We start from the raw sequence: 12337 nt of genomic DNA on the forward strand, positions 1-12337 counted from the left end.
GCCTGAAGGGTCCGCATGAGGAGGGGGTCCGCGTGGGAGGGGCTCATGCCAACCCTGCAGCCCCCCTGCTCGCCCAGCCTGACCCCTCTCCTCTGCATTTAGACATGAAGGGTACCGTCTGGTCAAGGACGGTAATGAGAGGCCTTCACGGAGTTTGAGAGACAGGCAGCAGATCCTAGGTTTCCTATGTTCCTTTGTTTTTCCTTTTAAATTTTTTGGCCACGCTGCGCAGCATGTGGCATCTTAGTTGCCCAACCAGGGATCACACTCACACCCCTGGAAGCATGAGTTTTAACCGCTGGACAGCCAGGGAAGTCCCTAGTTCTGCTACACTGCTTCTGACTTACATGCAAGTGAGCGTTGATCCCTGGGAGGGAGCGGAAAAGATAGATAGGAAAGACAGGCAAAGAGGCAGAAGAAGGTGGTAACTATCTGGACTGGGTGCAACAAGAGACAGAGGTTTTTGTACTTTATTTGAAATGACAGACGTGGCCAGCCACTAAAGAACAAATACTGTGGGATCCACTGACACCAGGGCTGACGTAGTCATGTTCATAGAGACACAGAGGGGAAGAGTGATTACCAAGGAGCTGCGGGGAGGAGGGAAAGGCGTGTTTGCTGCTGGACAGATCACACAGTTTCTGTTCTCTAAGCTGAGAAGGTTCTGGAGACTGGTTTCACAGCAACGGGAATATACTGAACACTGGTGAACTGGGCACCTCAAAACAGTCATGACGGTGAATGGTACGTTTCGGCTCTTCTACCTCCCACCCACCCCAAACATGCACCAAAGAAACAGGCAGCTGAGAGACACTCGAAAAATGCTGCACCCGTGCTGAGAAGAGAAAGCAAAGTGGCGGAGAGTCTAGATAAGCACCTTTTCATCCAGAATTGCTGAACTGAACGGACAATGTCTCGTGTGGATCAAACACACTAGCTATGTGAGGCCACTGCTTAAGAGCAGGGCCAGGAGACTGTGAAGCCCCGAAACTCAGGTGAGTCTATCACAACAGAGCTGGGGGTAGCGGGGGTGCAGGAAAGGGCCACTGCCTGGTATTAGGAGCTTTCACATTGGCTTTGCTTTCTTCAACCAGATACACACAAGTCACTTTGCTACACCTATCAAAAAGACCCCTTCAGACTGTTCTAATGACAGGGTAGCCTCTCACCAACAAATGCAATGGTTGCTAAACTTTTTACCTGCACATCACCTCATCAGTAAAAATCACTAAGCATGAATCCCTAACGGACAATATGTATTTGTGAACTATCCATGTGTACCTGTGCAGAAAGACATAGAAAGCAGGCCCACTGTACAAATACATCAGATACATTACAAAACACACCAATAAACAGAAATTCTAAACAAAGTGAGAAAAAAGTATGTACAAAGAGGGCTTGATATTTCCTTTCCATATTCCGGTAAATCATCTCACAAAGCCTCTAGTCTGAGGGACCCTCTCTGGAGCCTGCGGAAGTAAATACGTTGTTAAAAAACTAAGGCTGGACCTCAGAAAACCTATCAGGACATCCCAGAAAGCAAGCATTTTTTGTTACAGTGACTCCAACACCCCGGCAAGCTTTGATTGGTATTGGTTACGTTTTTCTCTGGGCTCCCCTGGGGGTTCAGGCGTAAAGAATCTGCGTGCAATGCAGGAGACCCAGGTTCGATCTCTGGGTGGTGAGGATCCCCAGGAGAAGGGCATGGCAACTCACTCCAGTGTTCTTGCCTGGAAAATTCCATAGACAGAGGAGCCTGGCAGGCTACAGTCCATGGGGTCACAAAGCGTGGGACACGACTGAGCGACTAGCTCTTTCTCTGATTTTGTCTCAGTTCAGCTGGCAGCACCACCTCACACGTGTGACTCTGGGCCCCACGACCACGTCCTCAGGACTTGCAGAGGGGGCTTCCGGGGGCCCAATGCCACGCTCCTGACTGCTGTCTCAAGATTCTAGCTCTTTCTCTTCATGTTCTACAGACACAGCACAGGAAATTTGACCCTCAGGCCAAGGCCAGAGCACAAGACAGCCGATGGTTTCGCCCATCCTTACCTTGATAGATGCTGATCAAAACCCATATCAAGAACGTCTTGTAAGACAGTGGCCGTCCCTGAACAAGAGAGGAAGAGACAGGGTGGGTCAGTGGGCGGGGCTCAGCCAGGGCGCCAGCTGCCTTCAGACGCCCCTCTGCCAGCCAGACAAGACAATCTGCCTGTTTTCATGGGAACAGTGGCTCACACACATCGAAATGCATTAGAGAAATGACTTTTTTTTTTTAAAGATAAGTGATTTTAGATGAAATAAAGCTGCTCCTTATTAAAAATTCCTTGAGGACAAAAATATGCAATTACACACACACACAGGTTTTTCTGGACGGTACCTAAGAGCATTTCCAGGGGCACACGGAGCAGCTGCAGAACAGAACTGTCAGGGGCTTGTAAAAAGGTACGAGGGGCTTGTTTTCTATTGACCTATCTGTGTTACGGTTTAACAGTCTTTGTGTGTGCATACGACAGTTTAAGGAAAACGATAAGCCCCCACGCCTTCCTCTCAAAAGAAAGCCATCAGTCCAAGTGTATTCACATCAGACGTGGAGTGTCCGTGAGAAATACGTTAAAAGCAGCAGAAAGGTGAGGTCTTTGAACCGTTTGAGTCGCGTCTATACTATACGTTCTGCTGACAGGGTGAGAAAAGGTCTAAGAAACGTATCATAAAAATAAAGACGTGACCACAGCCGTAGAATAGCTTTGTGGGTTAAGTCAGAAAACATTTGCCTGTATAAGGCAGACATGCTGCATTAAATACACGTTAATTTATAATTTAAATAAAGCAGCAGGGAGGGTGGGAAGGAAGCAAGCAGGAAGGGAGGAGGGAGCAGGGCTGGAGGAGGAAGCCGGCAGGCGCCTGGGGAACCTTGAGCAGGTCTTTGTAGAGCTCGGGGTACAGCATGGCCACTTCCGACTTGACATCTTTGTCCAGAACCAGAGAAAACACAGGAAACATGGTATAGATGGTGGAGTACCTGCGAGAAAGAAGGTCCCCTCAGCGAAGAGCCAGCCAGTGGACACCAGCCAGGTGCCCCCCGCCTCTGGAGACCAGCTCCACCGCTCCATTGAACAACCGTGCACGGAGCGCCTGGAGCACGCCGGGGCCGGTGTGAAGCCCTGGAGATGCGAGATGCAAAGCAGACAAAATCGCCTGCCTTCAGAGCGCTCCCGTGCTGGGAGTCAAAAAACAAACTCCGTAAACCGTGCTGCGCGTTGGAGGTAAGGTGCTGAGGAAGGAAACACGAGGGGGAAGAGGGAACAAGACACGGGGTGAGATGGTGTGACTGCAGAGAAGGTGGGCGGGAGGTGAGACGGTTGAGGAAATGCCCACAAGAGGAAAGGGGGTGGCCGTGTCGGTGTCCAGGGAGGAGCCTCCCAGGCGGACACAGCAGCAAAGGGCAGAGGCCCTGAGGTGGAAGTGTGTCTGTCCTGTGCAAAGAGCAACGAGGCGGCCCACGTGGCCAGAGCCGCGCAGGTCGGGGGAAGCGAGCAGATGAAACCCGAGGGAAGGGGGACCAGGTCCCGGGGAGGCACGTGGAGCCTAAAGGCCTGGCTCTGATCTGGCAGGTTCCGCCCCGGTTCCAGGGCCTGACAAAGGGCAGGCCGTTTTCCCCAGTTAGAAGCAGGCAGAACCCCAGTGCCGGCTCTCAGGCTGAACGTCAGAAGACGCACTTTGTAAGACGGCCCTGGGACCAGCCGGCCCCTCTGTGCCTCCCGCCTTGGTAACCAGCCGCCCTACCAGCATCTACCTGGGGCGGGTGGAAACCAGACTCCACCTCCCTGGGTAACTCAGAGACCAGCACATCCTCTGAAAAGGTCAAAAGGAACGCCACAAATTCCAGGTCAGGAACAGGGGTGGATGTGACGGCAGCAAACGTCCAAGGGACAGCGTAGGTCACGGCACAAGCTCTCCCAAGGGCATGTGCCCCCGGGAGCCAGGCTCTGGCTGCCTCAGAGACTCACCAGCAGGCACTCGCTGCAGGCAGCCATGGGAACGAGGGTCCTTCCCAGAGCCCCTCTCTCTGCTTTTCCTAAGACCCCTCAGGGACTTCAGTTTTGCCTGGCTGCCAATTATCTGATACCCTCAGGCTCTCACAGGCAAGCACTGTTCAGTCATCAGGTACAGAGGAACCATAAACAGATTGGACTCCACCTCTGCAGTCTGGTTACGAGCTCGTCAGTGCAAAACTGTATCAACTCAAGAAGGCTCTAAACCAGACTGCCAGACCAGCCTTGACTTGGGGATCCAGGCATCTTTAACACAACGCGTCTTCCTTCTTCTGTGGTGTTTTAGGGGTGGCTCATTAAAAATTAATACTGTGCCTGGACTTTCTTACCCGATGATGAGGAATCCTTGATAGAGGGGGACAGAGGCGAAGTAAAACACGGAGGAAAACACAGCCTGTGCCAAGGAGAAAAAAGGACGTTACCAAAAACTGTAAGCAAAGCCCGTGTGTATCAAAAATGGCATCAACACTCATAAAGCGCTTATTTTACGCCTGCCTGTTGCAGTGCTTTAAGCTATCAGCTCATTTAATTCCTACAGCAACCCTACAAAGGAGGTGCTATTATCATCGCACCCATTCTACAGATGAGGGAAGTGAGGCACAGGGAGCTTAAGTGACTTGCCCAAGACAGCACAGCTCACAAGGGACAGAGCAGGAGTCACAGCAGAGGGTTTACTCCAGGGTCCACTCTTAGCTCCTCTGTAAACATTTAACTTGCACAAAAGCCGGACCTGGGAATACCTTGTATCTGATCTCGGTGAGTCTCCACAACAACCCATGAGATCATGCCCCAATACCGCCTACATCATAGAAGAGGAAAGTGAGCAGATAAATGGCCCTGCAGGATTCAAGCCCTGTGCTGTCCCCAGAACCCTCACACCCAATGGCTCAAAACCACCGCCTCTCTAGGTGTACAACCGATAAACAAGCTGGCATGTGCATGGAAACAGACAGAAAAATATCCTCCACCCTAAGGATATGTACCAGTTACCCTGGAGGGTGGGATCACAGAGGCTTCCCTTCTCATATTACACGTTCTACTTTTCTTGGAAATTTTTACAAAGAGCCCATAACCTACTACTTTTGCAATCAGACAAAAGCAATAAAGATATTTACCAACCCCTGCTGTAATGTCTGCTTCCTGATTTGGAAAATATTAGCAATGAAAAATTGGCTGGGGAGATAAAACCAGGCTTGACGCTCTGTTACTTCCTTCTCTGAACATCTACCGACCCCAACAGAAGCAAAGTGACCGCCTAAGCTAATTAGTACAAAACCTACCGGAGGCCAGGGACAGCTGTTGCCTGAAGGATTTTAAAAACTGAACATGGAAGAAAATCACTGTGGACAGTGACTGCAGCCATGAAATTAAAAGACGCTTGCTCCTTGGAAGAAAAGCTATGACCAATCTAGACAGCATATTAAAAAGCAGAGACATCACTTTGCCAACAAAGGTCTGTCTAATCAAAGCTTTGGTTTTTCCAGTGGTCATGTACAGATGTGAGAATTGGACTATCAAGAAGGCTGAGCACCAAAGAATTGATGCTTTTGAATTGTGGTGCTGAACAAGACTCTTGAGAGACCCTTGGACAGCAAGGAGATCCAACCAGTCCATGCTAAAGGAGATCAGCCCTGAATATTCACTGGAAGGACTGGCGCTGACATTGAAGCTCCAGTACTCTGGCCACCTGATGCAAAGAGATGACTCACTGGAGAAGACCCTGATGCCGGGAAAGACTGAGGGCAGGACCCAGTACTCTGGCCACCTGATGCGAAGAGATGACTCACTGGAGAAGACCCTGATGCCGGGAAAGACTGAGGGCAGGAAGAGAAGGGGAGGACAGAGGATGAGATGGCTGGATGTCATCACCGACTCGATGGACATGAGTTTGCGCAAGCTCCAGGAGATAGTGAAGGATAAGGAAGCCTGGCGTGCTACAGTCCATGGGGTTGCAAAGAGTCAGACACAACTGAGTGGCTGAACAACAAATGGAAGAAAACGCTGGGCCAGCCTAGTGGCTAGAAAGAGCGTGGAACCAGAGACCTCTCCCCTCATCACCTGTCATGGGCCTTGGCTTGGTACAGAGCTCAGGACGCAGGTGGCACCGAGGGCCATGGTCACGGGCAGCCTGGCTCTGCCTTGGTTGTGACTTCGGAAATGAAAGATGAAAGCCTCCTTTCAGATGATTTCTCACACAGACTGCTGCCCAGGAAGGAGGGCTAGAAGAAGGTCAAGAATCCTGGTGTTCAGTTTTGCACATCAGTCAGGAACCTCTTTCTCTAAATGGGCCAGACTGAACACGCCGCCTTCGCCCTGGAAACGGCACTGTGGAAAATAAACACACTGTATCTTCATCCATCTCGGAGGCCACTGTCAAGGTGCAATTCTAAGGGGACTCTCTCAGCCAGTTACTTTTGGCACAGTGGACAGGGTCAAGGGGTTTTTTACTGGGGATGAAGGGATGGTTTGTTTGTTTTTCCCTCGATAGCACAAAGAACAATTCCTCACGCTAGAATTGTTTTTCTCTGAATCCATGTTTATGGTAACACACGGGCATTACAGAAGTAAATTCATCCAGGCCAGCTTGTGTGTGTTTGCCCGGGAATGAGCTGATTAATCTCCCAGTGATTAAAACCATGACATTATCCAGTCCAACTGATGAGCTTACATAACATAAGAGCACAGATGTGGTCTGATGAACCACAGCAGCTGTTAGCGTTTTGATTGTGTTGATGAAAATGACTTTAAAGCTCCTTCAGTCATAAGTGCGATAGATATTGAAAATAGAACCGCCCCCAGCCCAGCCCGCAGATGCACAGATGAGCCAGTAGAGGGGAGTCCTGAAGGCGGGGTGTCCTACACATACGTTTAAACAGCTTCCCACAGATTAAAACAACACCGTAACCTAAAATAGTCAAATTCAGAGAGTCAGAAAGCGCAATGGCAGATTCCAGGGGCTGGGAGGAGGAACGGGGAGCTGGTGCTTAATGGGCAGAGTTTCAGTTTAGGAAAGTGAGAAATTCAGGAGACGGACGATGATGAGAATCGCACAGCTGTGTGAAGGCTGTACTCAGTGCCGCTGAAGCGCGCGGTTACATGTGGTTTAAACGATGTTTTACGTGGCTTTTACCACAATAAAAAAGTAAAAGGATAAAACCCCACCTTAGCTTTACACATTAGCCTGTTCTGCTTTTATTTGTGATTAAGGACGCCTTCAGCACTTGATGCCTTAATAAAACTCTCTGCTTCTCAAGTAGCCTCTCTGCGGGGCCAGGGCCAAGATCCTTGAACAGAGCGATGCCCCCCTGACAGGTGGAAAGACCGAAGCCCAGAGTGGTAACGTGACTTGCTCAAGGTCTCAGAGACACCTGGGGATACGGGTTCCAAGATGTACCATTCCTAAGTTCTCACCACTTAACTGGGGCTCTTTTTCACCTAAATGCCCGAGGAAGAAAATCAGCCAACAGATGGTCAACACCCAGAATGTTTTCTTTCCCCGATTTGGGCCCCCTCCCTACCACGACTTCACTGCCACGGCCCGACGACAGACTATGAAGGAGCTGGGGGGGACAGAAAGCAGGAAGATACCTTATACATTCTAGAATCCTTTGTGAAAAGCAAGATTTTACTCCCTGGGTCTGACCCCTGGGTCAGGAAGATCCCCTGGAGGAAGAAATGGCAACCCAGTACAGTGTTCTACCCTGGAGAATTCCACGGACAGAAGAGCCTGATGGGCTACAGTCTATGGGGTCACAAAGAGTCGGAGACGACTGAGCGATGAACACTTTCAACTCCCCGAGAGGACGGACGACTGCCAGGAGCACGCTGGACTCCCAGCCGGGCTGCGCTGGAGACAGAGCTGAGGTGCCCTGGGCTGCCCCACTCTCACCACCAAGTGCCCCCTTAGGTGGAGGCAACACGCACCCCCCAGAATGGAGGGCAGAGGGGAGACCTGGACTCACAGGGCAGGCACCAGGGGCCCCTGCCGGGGTGGGCTAAATCCCTGAGGGATACTGTGCCGATTCCGCGCCCTCACTGAGCCTCAGCCTCCCCATCTGAAGGATGGGCACAGACTACAGTGAAGAAAGCACGTGCCCCCGCGCTCTGAACACTCAGCCCCAGGGCACAGGACGCTCTCAAAAAAGCACACTGTTGTCTACGGCTGCTGTCTGCCGGTCCTCGGTTCCGCATGCGGAAGACTCCGAGCTGGAGTGTTCATTTGGCGTTTACCTCTGCGTCCTTCTCTCTGGCAGACTAAGGGGGACAACGCACCCCGATACATGGACCCAAGTCACCTATACCACCGTCCATCTCGTGCCCCGGCCAGGCCCCACGCTGACGCGCTGCAGAGCAAGCACAGCCTTGGCCCCCACACAGGAGGGCTCCAGGCAGGTGCTCCGAGCTCTTTCGGAGTTGCGGGGGGAGCGGTGCAGAGAGGAGGGCTGGAACTGGCCCGGCGGGGTCACTTCCAAAGCTGCTTCTCAGGCACTCTCCGCAGCAGCCCCCCACGTGCCCGCGCCCACCTGCATGGCGCTGATGCAGAGGCTCCTGTGGATGACGAACTGGCTGAGGGCGGCCGAGCGCTTGTAGCTGTTGCGGCCGTGCACCATGAGCAGGCGGCCGAGGTGCCGGAACTGAGTGATGGAGAAGTCGGCGGCCAGCGAAGCCTGCTTGCCCTCCTGGGACCGGACGTCGGAATCGGGCGCCATCAGGGACACGGGAGGTCAAGGCAAACACATGTTTTTTTTTTTAATTGAAAAAGCAAGACCTTGGTAAGGAGATCTTTGAAGAACTTCAATAAAGAAATTCTTTGGTTTCCAGCTATACACAGTTGGTGGTCTGAGTCTAAATCTGATTTTAAAAGAGGAATTTATTTAAATAAAAAACATTCCAAAGCACAGATAGTCATAATTAGGAGGTCAAACGGATCTAGTATTAAGCCTTGGGGGTTAGGCCCAACCCATAATGGGAGTCAGGAGCAAAGAATCATTCCAAGACAGGCAGTGAGCACTCAGCTCCCTTAAGAGTTAACGTATGGGGCGGGGGGGCAGCCGATGCTCCCGATGGTACTAAATCGAACATTCCCAAACACAGCTTTGCACATTCACAGAACTGGAAATAATTTAGAGTGCAGCCATATTATGGGATTCTTTAAAGGCACGTGACAGATGCTATCAATGGGACAGACGGACATCATGGCCTCCTGGTGGTGAACATGAAGGCACAAACTCCTCTTATGCGCCCTTTACACCAAAAACACGGAACCATAAGCAAACCCTCCCGGCCCACAGACGTCATGGGATTGTGCTCCAACTGCCTGAACGCTTCAGAAATCAACGTCCTGAAATACACCGCCTCGCCCACAAAACAGGCGGAGAGACGTGTCCTCCACTAGAGGAGAGTACAGACGCGAAGCACGCAAGTAAACGCAGGCTGTGAGCCTCCACCGCTTCTGGAGATTTCCTTTCTAAACATTTTGGGGACCCTTGGAGAAATGAGACCATGAATATTATATACTATCACTATACATCAATGTTACACTGTGGCGATGCTATTTTGCCTATGTAGAAAAATGCCCTCTTTCTTAAGAGATCCACACTGAAGCATTGAGGGGTAACATATCTGCAACTTACTTTCAGCTGATTGAGAGAGAGAGGGAAGGAGAAGGAGCATGTGACAAATGCGAATAACTGGTAAATCAAAGCAAAGAGTAAACAGGTGCTCATTTGACTTTTCTGACGGAGTTACATTTTTCAAAATAGAAAGTTCGAGGAAATATACAAAATGATGGATCTACATGTACTGATGCATAAAGAAATCTAAGCTACAGCAGATTTAGGCAAGTTTCATTTTAAACAAACAGAGTACAATGTTTTAAATGTTAAATTGCACATGAGAATAACACATATGTGCGTGAGGTGGTACATATATAGCTTGTTGTTGTTTGGTCGCTAAGTTGTGTCTGACTCTGTGATTCCGTGGACTGTGGCCCACCTGGCTCCTCTGTCCATGGGATTTCCCAGGCAAGAACACTGGAGTGGGTTGCCATTTCCTCCTCCAGAGGCTCTTCCTGACCCAGGGATCGAACCTGCATCTCCTGCTTGGCAGGCAGATTCTTTACCACTGAGCCACCTGGGAATCCCATGTATATATGTGTGTGTACATGTAAATTATATACATCCCCATTACAAGTAGTATACACATAGACAAAAATTCTAGGAGAATAATCACTTACTAGTTTGATGCAGCTGTCTAAAAGAAAAACTGTTCTTTACCCACTTCTACATTGTTGTGGTTTTTTTTACTGTGAGCACGTGTCACTTTTATTCTCCAGAAAACAAAGGAAGCAGACTGTAACTTTTAACAGAAGAGAAAATGTTCCCGTACTATAGGGCATCGTGTAAAGAATTCCATCTGTTAACCTCAACTGTGCTTTTTACAACCTGCATTAAAGGAATCACACAGATTTCAGACCTAGCGTCTTCTTCAAGGATCATTTAGCTCTGCAACTTCAAGCAGCTGTTAACTGGATGAGAACCAGAAAACCAGGGAAAAAGGTGGAAAGGAAAAAAAAAACATTTTTGGAAAATCCAGATGCATGAATGTATGGGACAAAATGCAGAGAGAGCATCTCTGGCCCTCATTCAAGGCCTCCGCACTCTCACTCCACACACAGAGCTAACAAATGTGGGCTCAACCTTCTGGCCTATGGTCATCTCAAGCCACAAAGGACAGGGCAGGGCAAACGATCAGTGGAAGGCACACAGCTGACAGGGAAGGAAAAAGAAAAACGACTGTAACACACAACCTTTAAAAATTCGCAGCTGCCACAGCATTTTAGGGAGGAGCAAACCATGCCCGTTCTTCCATAACCCCTGAGAGAGGACCCCCAGTGCAAAACTAAGACTTTTACTGACAACACTACCAGGGAAGCATTCGCTGCTCCCTAAGAATGTAGCAAGACACTAACAAAGATTAGGTCCGGGCAAGCAAAGACAGCATTTGTCTGTAAGATACCGGGACACGGATCTCTGACTTCCAGGTAGTAACACTAGGTAATTACCAGACCTGGTTCCTTATGCTCTGTAATTCTAATAGAGAATTTCCAGAAGCACCGAAGCTGCATCTCGGAGGGAAAGAGAACCCCCAGCCGCTGGAGCAGAGCGGCTCCCCTCTGACATCCTCACGACCACCACCTAATGCCCTAACGCTGACCCCGGGGCAGAAATCAGCGCACTCGCCCCATCCGTGCTCACCTTTCCCTCCACGCCCACGCCGCAGTCCGACTCCTGGATCATGCTGACGTCATTGCCGCCATCGCCTGCGGGGCGCACAGACCAGACAGGAAGGTCAGCAAGGAGGGAGAGGCGAGAAACACGACCGCGCCTTTCACGGTCACTTTACAGACTCGTCCACTGCTGCCTCCCGTCGCAGGCTAAGTTTCTGTCCTGTTCTGTCCACTCAATCTCTCCAACAGCCTGCGGCATCAGCTTCTTTTACCGGCAGAGGAGCTGAGTCAGAGGGACCGGGCGACCGGCCGAGGGGCCTGGCTGGCTGACTGAGCAAGGGGACTATGTCCACGCCGCGTGGGGGTCTACAGCCCCTCGGGGCCTGCCTCCAAGGGGTGGGGGTCCCATCAGCAGCAGCGATGACAGATGCTACCCGGCTTACTGCGACTGAAGCACGTGCCTCGTAAAGGCTACCGCCCTTCTGAATCCGCCTAGGCACCTCGAGGGAGCCGCGGGTCCTCTCTCATTCTACCAATGAGCAGACGGGCTCCCGATGGGCAAACTAAGACCCCCGTGGATCCCCAGCTAGGGAAAACCTGCAGACTGGACCCAGACCCCTCTCCGTAGCGTGGTCTTCTTCACCTCCGGGGCTTTGCTGTGCTGGTGTCAATAGTGAACAAGGCACCAACCGAGGAGGAAGGCCCGGAACGCCCTCAGCGTCCTTCTGGACGCTTTCTCAGAGCAAAGTACTCGAAAATAATGACAGAAACAGGGTCAGAGGGGGGAAGGGGTATCAATGCCATGGCCTGGGTCAAGGGGCCTGGGAACCTGAACCGTGTGGCAGTGGGGGCCCGCCCCCGCAGGCCAGGCGCAGCCGCGGCCGTCCCGCAGGTAGCCGGGCCGTCCCCCAAAGGTCACCAGGCGTCCCCTGGAGGGGCACGCGCAGCCTCGGGCCCGTCCCCCGCAGGTGAGCGGCCGCGGCCGCGGGCCTACCTACTGCGCAGGTCAGCCTCCCGGTGCGCTCCTGGAGCAGACGCACGATGCGCGCCTTCT

At 51.3% G+C, this 12337-nt stretch overlaps 1 protein-coding gene across 1 annotated transcript in view; it reads right to left on the reverse strand.

The window, feature by feature from the left end:
- ATP9A (ATPase, class II, type 9A) overlaps positions 1 to 12337 on the reverse strand; it is a gene marked incomplete at its 5' end in the record, with an annotated part of 48609 nt that overhangs the window by 6402 nt on the left and 29870 nt on the right. The window contains 6 exons of the mRNA XM_010835128.1: positions 2052 to 2110; positions 2914 to 3022; positions 4385 to 4449; positions 8579 to 8734; positions 11312 to 11376; positions 12278 to 12335. Coding sequence (XP_010833430.1) covers positions 2052 to 2110; positions 2914 to 3022; positions 4385 to 4449; positions 8579 to 8734; positions 11312 to 11376; positions 12278 to 12335 — 512 coding nt within the window. The remainder of the gene's footprint in view (positions 1 to 2051; positions 2111 to 2913; positions 3023 to 4384; positions 4450 to 8578; positions 8735 to 11311; positions 11377 to 12277; positions 12336 to 12337) is intronic.

Source organism: Bison bison, unplaced genomic scaffold, assembly GCF_000754665.1.
Source record: "Bison bison bison isolate TAMUID 2011002044 unplaced genomic scaffold, Bison_UMD1.0 scf7180017864038, whole genome shotgun sequence".
Lineage (NCBI taxonomy): Eukaryota > Metazoa > Chordata > Mammalia > Artiodactyla > Bovidae > Bison > Bison bison.